The sequence below is a fragment of the Engystomops pustulosus genome, chromosome 1 (assembly GCF_040894005.1).
Source record: "Engystomops pustulosus chromosome 1, aEngPut4.maternal, whole genome shotgun sequence".
Lineage (NCBI taxonomy): Eukaryota > Metazoa > Chordata > Amphibia > Anura > Leptodactylidae > Engystomops > Engystomops pustulosus.
In genome coordinates this window covers 36,751,697-36,771,070 of record NC_092411.1, presented here as the reverse complement: position 1 = coordinate 36,771,070, position 19,374 = coordinate 36,751,697, and the positions used below count along the sequence as shown (strand labels likewise).

The window sequence follows — 19,374 nt, the reverse complement described above, 5'->3', positions numbered from 1 at the left end:
GTAGTTATATTCTTCTACATAGGGGCAGTATTATAGTAGTTATATTCTTGTACATAGGGGGCAGTATTATAGTAGTCATATTCTTGTACATAGGGGGCAGTATTATAGTAGTTATATTCTTGTACATAGGGGGCAGTATTATAGTAGTTATATTCTTGTACATAGGGGGCTGTATTATAGTAGTTATATTCCTGTACATAGGAGAAAGGTATATAAGGCTTACCGGGTCGTGTTTTTGCATCATTTACTGATCGACAGGTCACATTCTTTGCACATCAGATTCACTTACTAGTAAAAGATGTTCTTGTTTTGCGTTAAGGCCATCTACCAACAATTTGTCTGTTATAACCCCACCCACATTATCTGACCACACCCACTTGTTTTGACTCCGCCCATAAAATGGGGCCACTTTTACAGTTTTTTCCAGGGCCATTTTAAATTCCCAGTCCGCCCCTGCAACCCCCACACACCTATAATGTCCCCTTGTCTTTGGGCTTTTCACTGAAATGTCCTCAGCAAAGCCCCACAATGAAATGTCCCCATCAGTGCTGCCCCAATGCGATATCCCCAGCAGTGCTTCCCCTAATGCAATGTCCCTAGCAGTGCCCCCCCCCAATGTAATGCCCCCAGCAATGCTCCCCACCCCATAAAGTGTCTTTAGCAGTGCTATCCCCATCAATGAAATGCCCCCATTAGTGCCTCCCCATAAAATGCCCCCAACAGTGCTCCCTTCAATGCAATGTCCTCAGCTGTCCTACCCCAACTGAATGAAATGTCCCCAGCTGAGCCCCCCCCCCAATGCAAAAGTGGCAGGATTAAGCGCTAGTACAGCGTGAAATGGACCGTCGCCTTTGTTAATCTCCTGCAGTCTTGTTCCCTCCCGCCACCATGTATTTTAAAGTTTTGGAATAAAGAATCTACTTTTATTGGTGAGTGCCAGCTCTATTTTTTCCTTCTATTGGATTGTTTGCCCCCCCCAATGCAATGTCTGCAGCAGTTCTCCCCACCCCATAAAATGTCTCTTTCAGTGCTCCTCCCACAAAATGTCCCTAGCAGTGCTCCCACCATTAATAAAAAGGCCCCCAGTAGTGCCTCCCCATAAAATGCCCCCAATAGTGCCCCTTTATATAATGCCGCCAGCAGTGCCCCCCCATGAAATACCCCAGCAGTATTCCCCCCGTGACGTGTCCCTAGAAGTACTCCCAACACCTAATAAATTCCCCCAGCAGTGCGCCCCCCCTAATAAATACCTCCAGCAGTGTTCCCCCCATGAAATGCCCCCCAGCAGTACTCCCCACCCCTTATAAATGCCCCCTGAAGTGCTCCTCACCCTTAACAAATGCTCCATCAGTGTTCTCCCTATGAAATGCCACCAGCAGTGTTCCCCTCCCCAAATAAATGCCCCCAGTAATACTCCCCCCAATAAATGCCCTCAGCAGTGCTCCCCCACCCCTAATACACGCCCCCATCAGTGCTCCACCCCCAATGACATGTCAACAGCGCAGCCCCAGATTAATAAAGACAACACTTCTGGCGCTCCACTTTACCCGACTTTATGTTTCCTCAATGCTCGTGAGCACCCGCTATGACGTGGTCGTGTCTCTGGTCAAAAATTTTAAAATAAAATAAACAATTGTTGCTTTATTTAAAAGATGTCTGGACTGTCCCTAAACGTTTGCTCTTTACCTTAGGGGTGACAGGTGACCGCTGCTGTCATGCTCCGGGCCGTGTTGTATGCAGAAATATTCACAGCCACTGACATCACATAGCTGTCTGCTAATCTTGCAGGAACTACCTGTCTACAGCGCTTCCCCCCGACCCCAAAGATGAATAGAGATGAGGGGGCGTGCATATATTAGATTCCGACTGAGCGAGTAGGCGGTCGGATAGCCGAATGGTGAGCGCCTCCGGCTCATTTGCATAAAGTTTAAAAGTGAATATTTCGGCATAGAACATGGCCCGGAGCATGCCAACAGCAGTCCCCTGTCACCCTTAAGGTAACGAGCAAACGTTTGGGGGCAGTCTACCACACCTAAATATGATGGTAGATGGTAGAGTATTTTTTTTAAATAAATCTTTTATGAAAATAACATGAACATTATTGGTACCATTTAATATATGATCACATAGTTTTGTCTGTATTTTGGACCTGTTCAGCTGAGAAACTGATGACACACACAAAAAAGGTGTGGGTGCACAGAAAATGGAAGAGATTTAAAATTCTCAGGGAAGAATAATGGAGCCAATGACCTTTGTACTGTAGGTGGGATGTTATAGAACTTGAGGTACTGAGCATATTGCATATAGTGTCCTATCTGCAGGGAACATGTTATAGAGCAGGAAGAGCTGAGCAGATTGTACACAGGGTCCTATCTGCAGGCAGTATGTTATAGAGCAGGAGGAGCTAAATAGATTGTGTATACTCTCCTATTTGCATGAAAAATCATGCATTAAACTTTAAAGTGAACCTGTCACCAGGAATGTCATTTTTAGCTGGTGACAGGTTCCAATAGGCTCTGCTGAACTAATTTATAAAATTCCTTTTTAGCATTCTGAATGATTTCAGTAGTTTATATAAGCTTAATTCACATTACTTGGATCCCTGGCATGTGTTGAGGGGAGGGACAGCTGCAGCCTCAGTCTCCATGAAGCATTCTTCCTCCCCTCCACACTGTCCCCCTCTGCTCCCTGCTCAATGTACATGACAGGAAGTGGGGAGGGAGCTGCATGAATGTGGAGGAAAGGAAAGTGACATGGGCACAAACTGGCTGCAGCTTTTGCCACCCATGGACTCATCACATGCTGCTGGAAGGGAGCCAGGTAATGTGAATTAAACTTACATAAAGTACTGAAATTATTCAGAATGCTGAAAAAGGCTTTTTTCAAATAAGCATAACACAGGCTATGGGAACCTGTCACCAGCAAAAAAAATCAAATTGCTGGTGACAGGTTCGCTTTAAGGATATGACCTTAGTCCTAAACCTTTATAAGTTAGTGACTATTTCAGTGTTATTTACATAATTTCTGGTAACATCAATGATACAGATTTTTATTACAGTGCATTTCATACTGGTCTAATTTTCTTGTAATATCCCTGATTGAATAATTCATAAGTGGCTACACAAGGAAATGACTTGTGGAAAATATCCTCCTCTTTTCTCTCACAATTTAACAAACCACTTACATTTTACCTTCTTATAGTGATGAGAACATGTTATGGAATTTTCTAGAATTCTCAAAGAAAGTCTGTATTTTGCAGTTTAGCCTGGTTTATTCATGAAGGGAAACAGGAGTTGGCCACAAGATGGGTTCTAGCAAAAGCAATGAGCCACTTCCTAAAGTGGTTCTGTGGGTTTTCCATTTACATTAATAACACTGATAAATAAATGAAACATATATTCACAGCCAATTATTTTATTATATTTGATGGAAAACCACCTCTATGTCTAAGCTCCAAAATAAATCATGAGACTGCACCTTAAAAGAAACCTACCACTTGAAGTGGCAGGTATAAGAGGGAACTACCGAGCACCAGCACAGGCTGAGCTGGTGCCGGAGCTTATTTTTGTTAGTGTTTTAAACCGCTGTATTGCGGTTTAAAACACTTTTTAAACTTTATAGCCGGCGCAGGGAGGTACGCGCTCGGCGCTTACCATGCGCGCGGCTCTCCACTTCCTATGTAGCCGCGCGCACGGTCGCGCGCATGGTAAGCGCCGAGCGCGTACCTCCCTGCGCCGGCTATAAAGTTTAAAAAGTGTTTTAAACCGCAATACAGCGGTTTAAAACACTAACAAAAATAAGCTCCAGCACCAGCTCACCCTGAGCTGGTGCTCGGTAGTTCCCTCTTATACCTGCCACTTCAAGTGGTAGGTTTCCTTTAAAAAGGCATTAAAACGCATCCATTATAGAGATGTACTCTTTTAAGGGCTAATCCTCACGTATGTAAATTTTCTAAAGCGGCTACTGGGGCGTGAAGTAGCCGGAGCTGAGGATACACGGTGTTTGAATAGAAGAATAATTTGTTATTAGGAGCTTGTAACAGACTCCGAAACTCTGGTGTATTAGAGATTAGTGATTATGAGCTTGTCATAAGAAATTGCTTAAAGGGGTTTTACCACGAACACAAGTTATGCTTAATCCATTGGATCGGGCCTAACTTGCTGATCAGTGGGGGGTCTCAGTGATGAGAACCCCACAGATCACGAAAATGAGGGATCCGATGGGGTCCCACGTACCTCCGTTGTACCCCTCTTTGCTCCGTCAGAGCATTTAGTCTACCTGCAGCACTGCATTGTATTCCCCGGCTGATAAACCTCAAGTTCAAGGCAAGAGTGTAAAGGTGGACTTGGGTAATTTGGTTCAGAGTAACTCCATTAAACTATCTATCCGAGCCATGAAAGAAATAGCGCAGTTCAGACACGAAAATCATCGAATCATCTGCATAAAATGATGTTCTTTCTTTTTGTTGGCCTCTTTGTTTCTGAGGCTAATGAAAGACATTTCTAAATGCTCAGTGGCTATTGACACATTATTATATTTCATCTCTCATCTGGTCAAAAGTAGAGATAAGTGGAACAGCCATCTACCGAACAGCCAATGAAGACTGTGATTATAATGACTTCAGTTGTTACATGTCGTAAAGAATGTGCCAGCTCTCTCTCAGGATCCTACTATCAGAAGATTCCTCCTGCTTCCGCCGTAATCTGTAATTTAATAATCCTGGAACCTAACGTGTTAATTTATTAATATGTAATTAACTGCAGATGCTGGGGCGTGTCCTAGCCTGGCCGGGCACTGGGAGTTAAGGCTACTCCACACCCAAGTAGCCTTAATATATAACAAAGCTGCAAACAGTCTGCCTCTGGCACACTGTAATACAACTGGATCGCTAACATGCTCCCAGTTGTGAAAGCAACTGATTGGCACCCTCTGATGACATCATTGAGGGTGCAGATGGGCTATCCAATATGGCAGTGGCCATATACAGCATGGTCGGGGTTTGTTCGTGGCATCTGGTCGATAACCATAGCTGAAGATACACAGAATAGCAAAGGTACCAATAGCACAAGCAAAGGCAAGGAGTAGGACTGCAATAACCAGCACCCTCTGAAGGAACTGGGCAGATTATAAAGGGAGTAATGGACACTGCCCCCAGCACTGACTGGTTAAGCCATATATCACTCAAGCCACATCTGCACACAAAACAAGCTCAAACTCACACCCAGGTTTCCATAAGGAAAGACCCTGAAAGGGAACTGCTAAGCACAGGTTTTTCAACCACAGAAGCCTGAAATTGATCACATTCAGAGCAATAGCAAGTTCTGATAGGATGCTTCAGTCATCTTCTACCAGTATCTGGCCTATTTAAATGAGGATCAGGTCCGTTGCTTTATTCATGTCTAGAGGATGTGGATACAATTCAAAATGTGGCACTTACCTGGGGATCCGTGGCCAAAGAACAGGCAGATGCAGCTAAACAGGTGACAATTAACATAAATCAAGGGGATGCCAAAGAAGATATTTCTTATGCTACCTTTAGCGCTGCTAGTTTAGTGTTTTAAAAGCTGTTAACAGTGCTTATTTCATCCCGGAGGCACTATATCATTATTTACTTCGAGGTAAAGTATATGTTATTATGCTGGAGAGGAGTGGCATAAAGCTGCTCAAAAACTTTTAGTGATAGCATTAATCAAGCCCTGCCTTGAATTTTTTTGTTATTCTTTTGGTCTTATTTAGCCCAAACGCATTAAAGTACTAGTCATTAATTACATGGCAATAAAAACATATATATACATACAATATTGCACCATTCATTCTACTTTCACTAAGTGTGAGGAAGAGTAGATGTCTTTACCCTGGTGAGCTAATTTATCAAAGTTTCCTCACAATGTATTATTGAGTACTGGACCTTCTCTTAGCTTGATTATTTTATCTCTCTGACCTTTTGGTTGCTTTTTGGACATTCTCTCATGGCTTGACCTTGGCCTGTCTATCGCTAGCCCCAAATCACCTAGGGGGGGTTCTATTTCATTTGAAAAAGGCTGAAGGCAGCGATTGGCCCCTTTCTAAAAGGGTGGAGATATTTAGGCGGGCCTACGGGGGCCGCCCAGGTTCTTTATAAGTTATGGGGGCACGTGGAGGTGCCTCTTTCCTTCTGCCCTCAGGACCGAGCGGCGAGAAGTCTACCACCCACCCTGCCCTCAGGTTGATTTTATTTAAAGGTGTTTTTGTCGGTGTCCTGATGGTTGTTCTCTGTTTCTTTACAGATGTTACAGATTTGGCGGTTTTTGCACATGCCCGAAGGCAAAATGAAGGTGCCCCCATGATGTCTGCCGGCCAGCAGCCTCCATTTGGGCGAAGGTTTTTTGTTCCAGGAAGAAACGTAGGGCCCGTACGGGCATGTTTTTGTTCAACTTCCGTTTTTTTTGCACTTTTTTCCATGTTATTTAATTATCTAATACGATTTTCTCTTTAAATAAAAGCTGTGGCCTACCCACATACCCACAACAAGTGATGGTGTAGTTTCCGTTAATGATCGGTTACGGTGGTGGTTTTCTAACAAGCTCGGAGTCAAGAGCTTATTTCTGGTTTATTCTGCTAAGAACCTAATGTCCTGGTTATTCCTCTGTTTGCATAAGTTGCTTCTGTTTCCTTCTTGTCCTGGATTACTGTCCTACTTATTGACTGCTGACAACACTTACAGTCCGACATTAGACTTTGTCATGCGGCTTCTTATGCTTGTGAGGCTTTGAACTTTATAAAATCACTTCCATTACATCAGCAAACTGCAATATGCATTTGAAATAACAAGAACAGTAGACTTTCATGTCATCGGGTTTAAGAACTCCTTTTATTCTGAGACTTGCATGCAGGTAACAAGTATATTTAGCACTTCTAGCACATTCTCAAAAATAACCTCATGTTACATACAACAACCACCATTGGGAACATGGGGGAAGATTTATCAGGAGTGTCTGAGACTAGAACTGTTCTAGTTGCCCAGTTTCGCTCTCAGACAATTTACTCAAATCTTGCACAGGCTAGATGAGGGATGTCCTTATAATCAGAAGTGTTGCATTATTTATCTGCCTTGGTATAAATATATTATAACTAGAGATATAATATAATAATATTCTTATAATAGCAGTGATATAGTATAATAATGGACTTATGTGTGTTTTATAATATTAATAGTGGTAGACACAGAAATTATGGAGTCCTATAATGATATTGAGACCTATAGTACCGGTAATACAGGCTCGGGGAGCAGCCAAAGCAACATACCTTCCCTATCCTGTGAATAAGGGACTGGAAGTGGACTTTTTAAAGCCTTTAAACCACAGATATATAAGAACAGACTCCTCCAAGAAAGCAACAACCTTGAAAGGACCGAGAGGAGGAGCTACTCTCCCCCTATCAGCTTGTTGATTGGTTGTCATATCAAGTTTCTGATTGGACAGGAGAAGCTGATTCACACAATGCTCCACCCTTTTGTTCTTTTCAGTTACAGTAAGTTCACAGCTCAGTAGGTCACAGATGCTATAACAGATCTCATTTTACTGGATAATGGTCATGTGACTATAAGTATTATGGCAAATTGGTACAATCATTCTCCATATAAAATAGTCTAAACTCTGAATTTTACCATGTTTGGCTCATGAACAACATTTATTACCTGTCCAGGCGAGTCCCTTGTGTAAATGGATCAGTACTGCATATAACTACTTCTTCCATTTCAAAGAGAATAGTATTCAACTATCTCTGGTAGTCACACTCTATTGACATGGGGCATATGGGGACCTCTTTTCTCTATATCCTTAGGCAACATTCACACAAAGAATTGCAAATATTTGCTAAAATCTAAGAAGTAAGTATACTTATAATCCAGTTCTGAACTAAGTGAAAGAACTTTCAGTACTTATTGCTTTGGGTCCCGGCTTGGTTTGATGTTTATCAGGTGTGGTACAGCATAATAAACTATATAAATATTTCCGACAACTTGATGATGCATAGTAATAAATCAATGGATCAAGACAACTACTGATACTGCTGATACAGGCACACAGAAGATACGCAAAGTACAGAGACTCCGATTCGCCTTTAAGGAAGTGCAGATAATGCATCAGGAAGATGATGTTTGTGGGACCAAAGCAAACAATGAACACACAAAGGACTATAATGGTTATGATAATGGCCCTTCTCTTCTTCGAGGAATTGTCTGTGTTCACAGAGCTATTACTCAGGGTTTTGATAATTTCAAAATAACAGAAGATTGTAATTATTAGTGGAAAGAAGAAGAAAATGGAAGAAAATGTGGTGAAATAATACATGTAGAAGTTCTGTTGGTCTTTTAATTCCATCAGGTCATGGCAGGTTGTAATGTCCAATGCTTTAATGTAAAGCGTTTGCTTGGTAAGAAGAAGAGGGATGATGCTCGCTATGGATATGAGCCAGATGAAGACACACACCAGCCATGCTCGCTTCTTTGTGCGCCAGGTACGAGAGTGTATTGGAAACACCACGGCCATGTATCTGTCCACACTCATACTTGTCATGAGCAGGATGGAGCAGTACATGTTACAGTAAAAAGCCCCAATGACCACCCTGCACATCCCTTCTCCAATCTGCCAGTTGTTTCCGGAAAATCTGTAGACAATGTTGAAAGGCAACACAACAACAAAGAGCACATCTGCTGCCGCCAGGTTCAGCATATAGACCATTGTTGGCAGCTTGATCTTTATCTTCAGTAGAAACATTACAATTGCCATAAGATTGAGGGGTAAAGCCACTGTGAAGACTACGGTATAGACGGATGGTACAAACTTGGTCAACCACTGACTATAGAGGTAGAATTTAGTGTGATTTGAAATGCCATCAGAAGTGGAGGTATCTGAAAGAAACAGATAAGTTGTTATTGATTACTTAGGTCTCTTAGGTTAAGACAGCAGCAGATCAAATATATGTCTCTCTGCAGACACTTCAATTATTAGTCAGGGCGGTATAATTGGCTAAATAATGATAAAAGTGGCACAGGGCACCCTTTATGTAGCCTTTGATTTGTAAAGCCCTGCATAATATTATGGCTCTATACACAAAGATTTATCAGTATCACTTTTTTTAAAATGAGTTCTTGTCATGCTATTAATAATATATTACATAATAGACTCATTATTTTAGTCCATAATATACAACACCCTACAGTCCCTCATATAGCCTGCAATACTCAGCAGAATCAAATAACAGGGCCTTATTGATTCATTGGAGGCTCGGTCTTCCGAGATCTATTGTTTGAATAACTTTCTATTATGGTCACTACTACTAGAAACTACCTTCAAAAGAGCTTAAAAAATTGGTTGTGTCAAGATTGCCATGATGGGTAAATATAATATGCCTCAAATGAAGAAGCTAAATTTAAAAATTTAAATAACATCCCTTGATTGGCTGCTGCCAATGTTCAAGCTGTTTTCCCAGTGATGTCACTGTCCTTATATGGACAGTGACATCACTGGGGACCTTCCTAAACATATACTTAGCGGAGAGGAATGCAATATGTTGAATTGCCTTTAATAGCTTATGCAAAACAGAGAAAAACAGTAATAACTCAAGTAGTTAAAATACATAGACTTGTAGTTAGTACCAATGGCAATGCCTTTGATAAAAGATGTCACCATAAAAATAATAATTCTATGTAAATAAAAAAGTAAAAATAAAAGAAATGAAATATCATATTCATAGTGCACATGACATTGCATCCCTCTCAACGTTAATGAAATGTCATACAGTTTCCAAATCATTCTATAGGAACTCAAAATCCAAACTTGACAACCAAGTAGCCAACAAGCTGATCTTAAGTGATACCAAGTGTTTCAATTGTATCTAAAATAAGATGGTAGGCCTTTCACAAGTAGACATAATACATCTATATGCAGTAAGTATTTACACCCAATCTCCAATTGTTGCATCCGTATAATATAAATCTCCCTGATAAAGGGAATCCTTCTTTCGAAAGCTTTGGTAAAAAAAAAACGTAAAGGTCATGGGCTAAATAAAAAAGCGGAGTTATGATCTAAGACCCTTCACTCTGAAAATCATTTTGCTCACCAGATACATGACTCGATCATACATCTTAAGTATCTACATTATCCACAAGTCTTTTAATCAGATTCATCACTGCAATACAATTTGTGAACAACTATTCAGCATAAAAAATGGATACGGAAAGTATTCAGACCTCTTTAAATTTTTCACTCTCTGTTTCATTGCAGCCAATTGGTAAGATCAAAAAAGATCTTTTTTTGCTCATTAATGTACACTCTGAACCTCATCTTGAAAGAAACAGAAAAGTAGATATTTTTGCTAATTTATTAAACTGAAATATAACATGGTCAAGTATTCAGACCCGTTGCTGTGGCACTCATATTCAACTGCTATACATTTCCTTCTGATTCTCATTGAGATGCATCTACTCCTTCATAGACAATTAAACAGCTGTGTTTAATTAAACTGATCAGACCTGATTAGAAAAGACACACATCTGTCATTATAAGAGCTCACAGTGCATGTCGGAAGCACATGACAATCATGAGGTCTAAGAAACTGCCCAAGGAGTGTAGAGACAGAATTGTGGCAAAGCACACATCTGGTTAAGGTTACATAAGAATTTCTGTAGCACTCAAGGTTCCTTAAAGCACAGTGGCCTCCATAATCCTTACATGGAAGAAGTTTGCGGCCACCACATCTCTTCCTCGACCTTGCCATCCAGCCAAACTAAGCAATCAGGGGAGAAGAGCCTTGGTGAGTGAGGTAAAAATGAACCCCAAGATCACAGTGGCTGAGCGCCAGAGATGCAGTAGGGAGATGGGAGAAAGTTCCTGAAAGACAATAATCATTGCAGCTGTCCAACAGTCAGGTTTTTTTTGCAGAGTATGGAAGCCTCTCCTCAGTGCAAGACATATGAAAGCCGCATGCAATTTGCAAAATAACACATGAAGGACTCCCAGACTATGAGAAATAAGAGTCTCTTATGTGGTTACATGAAGATTTAACTTTTTGGTGTTAATTTTAAGTGGTATGTGTGGACAATCCCCACAGTGAAATGTGGTGGTGGCAGCATCATGCTATGGGAGTGAAGTTGCAATTCAAGAAAAGATTAATGCGGCCAAGTACAGATATTTCCTGGATGAAAACCTCTTGCATAGTGCTCTGGACTTCAGACTGGGCCAATGGCTGACAGAACAACTCTGTGACCATTCCTTACTGGCCCAGCCAGAACCCTGACCTAAACCAAATTGAGCATCTCTGGGGAGACCTCAAAATGGCTTTCCACCAATGTTCCCCATCCAACCTGAGGGAACTGAGGAGGATCTACAAGGAAAAGGCAGAGGGTCCTCAAATCCAAGTGTGAGAAACCTGTTGCACCATTCCCAAGAAGCCTCATGGCTCCACTAGCTCCAAAACTTCTACTCAACACTGAGCAAACGGTCCGAATACTTATGACCAAGTGACATTTCAGTTTTCATTTACTAAATGAGTAAAAATATCTACATTACAATTTTTTCTGTCAAGGTGGTGTACATTACTGAGCAATAACCTTTTGATCCTACTAATTTACTGCAATGAAACAAAGTGATAAATTCAAAGGGGTCTGAATAATTTCCATACCCACTGTATATGAGTTTACAGTAAAATCTTTTACATACTTGTCATGTTGCCTTCCACAATGTACATAAAGTTCTCTACCTCTGGTTCTGAAACAGAGAAAACATTATTAATACAAGATAAAAACTAGAAAAAAAAATCATTAAAGGTAACCTACCACCACAAATCTACCTATAAAGGTAGATCGGGTGGTAGGTGGATCAATGGGACGTGAGGATAGCCCTTTTAGAAGGGTGGTAGGTGGATCAATGGGAAAAGGGAAAGGCTTCTGACATAATTATGTACCAACATCAACATGATTCTGGGTAAAATGGGTAAATCTTTAATCTCAAATATGACACCTGAGACTTAGAGAAAATGGCAGTAGCTGACGAAAAGTGACTCTTGATTAAAGAATTCTTACAGTTATGATTGCTCAAAATTTTTTTCCATGACTTTTATTATTAAAATCTAGTTCTCCCGTTGAATAGCTCCAAAAGTCTTGATATGTTTGACCATTACCTAATACTCCAACATAGGCAAATAACGGATGAGCCATGTCATAGTTTCCTTCTGAAAAATTACCTGTAAAAAAATAATATGGTTTTAGTACAAGTTGGAAGTAAATAGGATTATTACCCAAATAATTGAAAAAAATTATCAATTTTTTGCATTTTGTTTAAAACTTTCAAACAATTAAAAAAAGGCAATGGCCCACATGTATTAAAGCCCCTGCACCAGTTTTCTCTCTGACTCTGCAAATTCTTTTCAGTGCAAACTGCTTGTAAATGTATTTAAGAAGTGTCTGCACCACATGGGCGTTCCGGTGCTCAGTCGGACTTTGCGCCACATTTATCATGCAAAGTCTGACAGAAGTGTGTCGCACGCTCCATGTATAAGGTGCACCAAGAAAAAAGTGGTGAACTCTGTCACAGCAGTGCAGGGGGGCCAGATTCATGAAGAAATCCTAAATCTGACACCCCGTGCACACTACACAGGCAAACAAGCAAATGTGGCCCAATATGTATTGATAAATTTGGATCATATGTAACAGTGATAGGATTTTAATCACAGAAATTAAGACAATTTTGTTATATGCTTTTCATATATACAACTGTGGTAACAGTAATAACTTATTGTTTGAAGTACTCCTTCCTCTGGTTACTACTTTTAGAATCCGAATTAGCCATAAAGCACCTTTTCTAGTATCATCCTAATTTTCAAATTCTAATTGCACTTTAGGATCCAGACATGATCTAAAAACTTGGTATGTTGCTCCCTGACCCCATGGGGCCATGGAGTTCAAGTGACTCTATACAGAAAGTGTAGCTATTCTCACCTTTTAGGCCAAGGTGTCCTGTGCATAGAATCAAAAGGAGAATCTAATTAGCAATGTGAAGAGATTGGTTTAACTCCACCAAAAGTGCAGCAATTGGGACAAAGGAAATGATACAATGGGGGTCATTTCCTAAGGGCCCGATTCGCGTTTTCCCGACGTGTTACCCGAATATTTCCAATTTGTGCCGATTTTCCCTGTATTTCCCCGGGATTTTGGCGCACGCGATCGGATTGTGGCGCATCGCCGCCGGCATGCACGCTGGAAATCGGGTGGGGGGGTGGGGCGTGGCTGAAGGAAAACCCTACGTATTTGGAAAAAACGCCGCATTTAAAAACGGAAAATGTATCGCGAAGCTTGCGCTTACCTTCACTCAGCCGGCCTCGGTGTATTTCAGTGCGTTCCGATGCTCTTCAGCGCAGCAGCGCCACTACAGATTTTTATAAAATCTTCTCCGAAAAGGCAACTCACTGAGGGGAGGGGTAGCAGGTAAATATCCTCCTCTCATTGGCATCACAGAGGGTGGGAGTTAAAACCCACTAAGTTTAAATTAGCGAGCCCAAAAAAAAACCTTGGTCAGTCTTTTGGAAAATTCACATGAAGAGGTATGCTCAGATGGTTGTATGTATGTATGTATGTTTTTATCTGACAACAGTATGTTTGCATTACACATCAGTGTATTAAATCTTTAAAACTTAATAAGCCTCTGCTTGTAGTCTTAAAGAACTAAGGTTTCCAAAGAGATGGTGTTACCAATATTAATTTTAAGGAATTGTATAGCAAATTGAGTTATCTGTTATTTAGGTTTCTAAATTGTTTTGGGGTTTATTTGGACAGACGACTATCTGCCTTCTTATTATACATGAATAGGAAAAGTATAGGTCAGTGATGGCGAACCTTTTAGTGACCAAGTGCCCAAATCGCAACCCAAAACCCCCCTTATTTATTGCCAGGTGCCAACCAAAAGCAATAACTTATTGCTCCCTGTTCTTCAACAACTTTCAATCATATTGGAGGACAAGATGGAAAATTTGGATCATTTTAGCTTCTTTCCAATGTCCCTCTGTACACAAAGAATTGTGGGGCCAGCAGAAGGTCCTCCAAAGATATTTCAGCCCCGTCTACTCATTCTCCCTCTTCCTACAGTGGTGTGCTGGGGCGATGGCTTGGGTGCCCACAGAAAGGGCTCTGAGTGCCGCCTGTGGCACCCGTGCCACTGTTATAGGTGGTGGCTGTGACAGATTTGAGTGAGTTTCAGGGCTAAGAGAGCAGAATTTAATGTAAAGACATCATCTTGTATAGATAGGTGGGAGGAACTCTAGCGTAGGTGCACCCCGTGACGAGAGTGGGTGTTCGTCACAACGATCATCTGTTCTTTTTCCTCTCATGCCAGAACTGAGCTCATGGATTTTTGTTGAAATTGTTACTGGCAATCTGGGCACCAATTTTGAGACTGAATATGACCCTTCAACAGATGTAGCACTTTAAAGTTCATAAAGAAAATTTTATATAGCCTATAATAGTATTCTAAGTTAATATACAGAGTCTTCTCTGCAGGATCTACCGGATCTTCATTTCTTGTCCACAATGGAGGTTACAAAGCATGTCTCTGGAGCACCAGTTTTCATTACAGCTGATTTTCACCATGAAACTTGCACACATGAACTTCATGCACTTGTCTGGTGAAAGTGAAAGACATAGTGAAACGTCTGGCGCCTCTCAGAAAAGGGGCTGGGTTTATAATGCAACACATTTTCGCACCCTTTTTTTTTTTAGATACTAAGCCAACTACTAAATGATATACATTTTCAATTTTGGAGGTAGATGGGACTATAGCTTATTGTTCATTTACCATTATACAATTTTGACAGGAAGTTTATATTTATTAAAATGAAAAAAGGAGCAAGATAAGAAAAGAAATATTATTCTGAATCTGAACATATGTTTTTTTGGTCAGATTACCCTTCCTGGTGTACTTGTCCTCTTATGACATCAAGCAGCTGCTTCTATGTATACTTATTCAGTAGCTGTTTCATAGTACCAGCTGTAGTTGTAGTAATCACTCATGTTCATTCTCAATGTGAGGCCTAAAACTCAAAAAAAGTGAACAGAATAGGACAATGGGCATTTATATACTGTACATTTGGCACATGACCGGGAGTTTTTTTGGACAGAGTGGGCACAGTCAGTAAGAGGCTCATTTAGCCCTGCACAATAATAACACTTTGTAGATATCACACACTAGTAGGTAAGTATCTGTAATATGGGACTGTCGGAGAAAGTTATAGCAGATTGACGCTGAGCCGTGATTGGTTGCTGCTCTGCCACAGGTCACTGAGTATAAGACACTTACGTGTGAGGTAAGATGGATAGAGACCGAGATGAGGTAATTTTATAAACAGCTGTGGGAATTTGAAAGTTGAGCTCCGATTGGTTGCCATGGCCGACTAGAGAAGTTTTGATCTCAGACACTACTGATAAATCTCTCCATAGACAAAGTGAGAGTCGGAGACAGAGAAAGTCACTGGAGTGAGAGTGCCCGAGACAGACAGTCACTGGAGTTAGAGTGCCCGAGACAGACAGTCGCTGGAGTGAGACAGTCAGTGGAATGAGAGTGCCCGAGTCACAGTCACTGTTAGAGACTGCCAGAGACAGACAGTGTCAGTGACGGAGACGGTCAGTGACGGAGACGGTCAGTGACGGAGACGGTCAGTGACAGAGACGGTCAGTGACAGAGACGGTCAGTGACAGAGACAGTCAGAGACAGTCTGAGGCAGTCTATAGATACATATAAAATTTTTGTTAACCCATTCTATTTCGTTACCCCCAACAGTAATTATTTATTATCCCGGGTAATGCTGGGAGCTACAGCTAGTAGAAGATAAAAATGACAGATGAAATAGATTTATAGATAGATTTATAGATGAATGAATATAAAGTAGATTATATATAGATATGTAGATAGATAGAAGATAAATATGAGAGATAGATACAGTAGAAGAAAGATAGAAGATCGATTCATAGTTGGATAGATAAAAAATAGAAGATGTATAGATAAATAGACAAAAACTAAAAACTAAAGTAGCATCATCAATTGACTTATCACTTTTTCAAGACATATTGCAAAAAAAGCTGAATTTACATATTGTCTTGCTACGTTGGTCCACTTTCTCTCTCTCAACATATGTCCCTAAATCCAGATTTTTTTATTTTCTGTTTTACCATACCACTCATTACAACGTATATATTACATCGTACTCATTTCAATATATGAACATAGAAATGGCTGCCACAACTGTGCAAAGAGAATGACAGATAATCAGAGAAGTCCCCTGATGACATACCTGATGAAGGGTCATCACACAGCACAGGACAGAAGATGCTGAATGCACTAAGTAGCAGCACTATGGTCTGCATGACTGAGTTGTTGTTGTGTCCTCCTGTCCGTACAGTTGAAGCAGTGCAGTACATGCCAAAGTACTGATGGTAACTGGATCCTTCTGATAAGCCCGGTGCAACTTTACTGCTGTATTTTCTGAGGGCGGAGCAGGGGGTGCGATCTGTATACAATTACTTTGCCTCTCCATCACTTATCATCGTGTTCTCTTGGGTTTTGCATGATTCAAAAAGTAAAGTTGCTATTACAGAACATCTTCCTTATAAGGACTTTGTCCGATAAAATCAGATCTGTTATTTTCTGCTATAAATCTAGTTCCCACAGAATGAATGTTGTCGGTTTTTGAGCTTTGCTTAAATCAATTACTGCAAAATCTTTTCAAGTTTGGAATTATTAAAGCAATAACTTTAATGTCATAAATGAATAGATAACTAGCACAGGCCAGTTGGACAAATATTGTGCTGCGTATATCTTAAGAAAATTTACAGCCAACATCAGGCATGATAAACCAGGGACACTTACTTGTAGATACAGGCACCGGGAATGGGGTAATCTTCTTATATTTGTGATTCATGGTCCCTTTCTTATAAAATCAACTTTTAAGATTATGCTAATGAGCCTGAGGGCCTAAACTTCTCCTTTTCTCTCAGTGCTTGTACAGGGAGCACTAAGGGCTCGCTGTACAAGTGCTGAGGAAGGGTGAGACAGTGTAACATCATGTAAATCTACATCACAGAAGGGCCAGGTTAGTAGTCTTATTAGTATTATTATAAAACTTAATTTTAGAAGGAAGGAGGCCATGGATAACAAATATGAGAAGATTATCACAGTCACGGTGCCTGGATCTATGAGTAAGTGTCCCTGGTTTATCATGATGGATTATGATTTCCTTAAGCCCTTTCATGTTGGCCAGTTGTGGTGGGGTATATGGAAAGGGCTCACAGACCTCATACACAGCTGGTGTCAGCCTGCCAGTAACTGCTGAAGTCAGTGCTGTCATTGATTACAGGTGCCACATTCAAACCAGACCATAAGAACCTAACAAATCTGGTTTTGGGCGTCGCCAACTTTAAATGATCACCACAATAATCAGCACAATAAAAGCTAGTAGCCTGTAATATAAAAATAAAAACAATTATTTCCAGAGGAAATGACGACGAAAAGTGAAACACTTTTTTGCCATTTTGCCTCAATAAAAAGATCACCCAATCTGTCAAACAATGCCATCTTACACAGCTTCGTACACTGCAGTATGAAAAAGTTACAGGGTGTCAGAATTTGGTGATGCACGGTATTACTGGTATATATTTGTGTGTGGTTATTTACTGCCGATATATATTTATGCTTGTAGTATATTTATTTTTGGTATATATTTATATGTGCTGGATAATATTACTGCATATACTCAAGCATAAGCCAACCCAACTATAAGCCGAGGCCCCTAATTTTAACACAAAAAACTGGGAAAAAGTATTGACTCGAGTATAAACCGCGGGTGGGAAATGCAGTGGTCTTAGCCTCCCCAGTACATAGCCAGCCGCTTTGCCCCCAATATATGTCCAGCAGCTCCTGTCCCCCAGTATATAGCCAGCAACCCCTGCCCCCTCAGTATATAGTCTGCTTCCCCTGCCCCCAGTATATAGCCTGCAGCCCCCAATATATAGCCTGCAGCCCCTGTCTCCCAGTATATAGCTTACTTCCCCAGCCCACCCTAGTATATAGCCAGAAGCCCCTACCCCTCTAGTATATAGCCAGCTTTCCCTGCCCCCCCCCAGTATATAGCCTGCAGCCCCTGCCCCCCTAGTATATAGCCTGCTTCCCCAGAGGCGTAACAAACGTTGTCGCAGAGGGTGCGACCACGAACGAGCCCGTTGGGGGGAGGAGCCTGGGGACACATGGCCAGGTCATAATTCACTGTTGCGTATCTCTGGGCTGTATACTACTGGGGGAAAGCTGTATACTACTGGGGGCAAGCTGTATACTACTGGGGGCAAACTGTATACTACTGGGGGCAAGCTGTATACCACTGGGGGCAAGCTGTATACCACTGGGGGCAGGCTGTATACCACTGGGGGCAGGCTGTATACCACTGGGGGCAGGCTGTATACCACTGGGGGCAAACTGTATACTACTGGGGGCAGGCTGTATACTACTGGGGGCAGGCTGTATACCACTGGGGACAGGCTGTATACTACTGGGGGCAAGCTGTATACTACTGGGGGCAGGCTGGGCTGGCTGTATACTATAGGGGGCTGGTTGGCTATATACTGTGACCAATGCATTTCCCACCCTCGGCTTATACTCGAGTCAATAGTTTTTCCCAGTTTTTGGTGGTAAAATTAGGGGTCTCGGCTTATACTCGGGTCGGCTTATACTTGAGTATATACGGTAAGTTAATAATTTATGGGCTCCTGCATATTTATTATAATAACAATAATTTAGGGGTCCTGTTTAAATGTTAATGATTTGTAGTTTCTGTTAATTTATTTATTCAAGTATGAATTCATAATTAATGGGGCCCTATTTCTAAAATAAAAGGGTTGGCAACTTACAAGGGTAAGTATAAGACCCTGATAGGGTCATCCATATTATATAGATTATATTATAAGGTTTTCCTTAAAGTGGCCAATGTCTTTAATTTATATATGGGTCCCCACTAATAAGATTTAATCATTTAGGGATCTCTGTATGTGAAGTAATTAATTTAGGGGAGCCTCGTGTATAAAAATGGAAGCATTTTACATAAATAAATAATTGTAGGGTTACTACATTTAAAAAAGAGCAATTAATATAAACATAATTGATTAGCAGGGACACTTCATAAAACAACTGGAGGGGGTATTACACAGGTAAAGTATTTTATTGTAGTGAGCTATATACAAAATAATGAACACTATACTATATATTATATGGTTTTTTGGTGGGCACAACATGTAATTTATTTGGGGTGCAGTATTATGTGGGGGCACAGTGCAGTCAGTTGTGGTGTGAAGGGTATATATGA

The 19,374-nt window shown here is 40.9% G+C and overlaps 1 protein-coding gene across 1 annotated transcript; it reads right to left on the bottom strand.

Annotated features, from left to right (window-relative positions):
- Positions 1 to 7,011: 7,011 nt before the first annotated feature.
- LOC140070131 (proteinase-activated receptor 1-like) lies at positions 7,012 to 8,783 on the bottom strand. Its single transcript, XM_072116502.1, has one exon. The coding sequence runs from the start codon at positions 8,766 to 8,768 to the stop codon at positions 7,896 to 7,898; it is 873 nt and encodes a 290-aa protein (XP_071972603.1). The 5' UTR covers positions 8,769 to 8,783; the 3' UTR covers positions 7,012 to 7,895.
- Between the last annotated feature and the right edge of the window lie 10,591 nt (positions 8,784 to 19,374).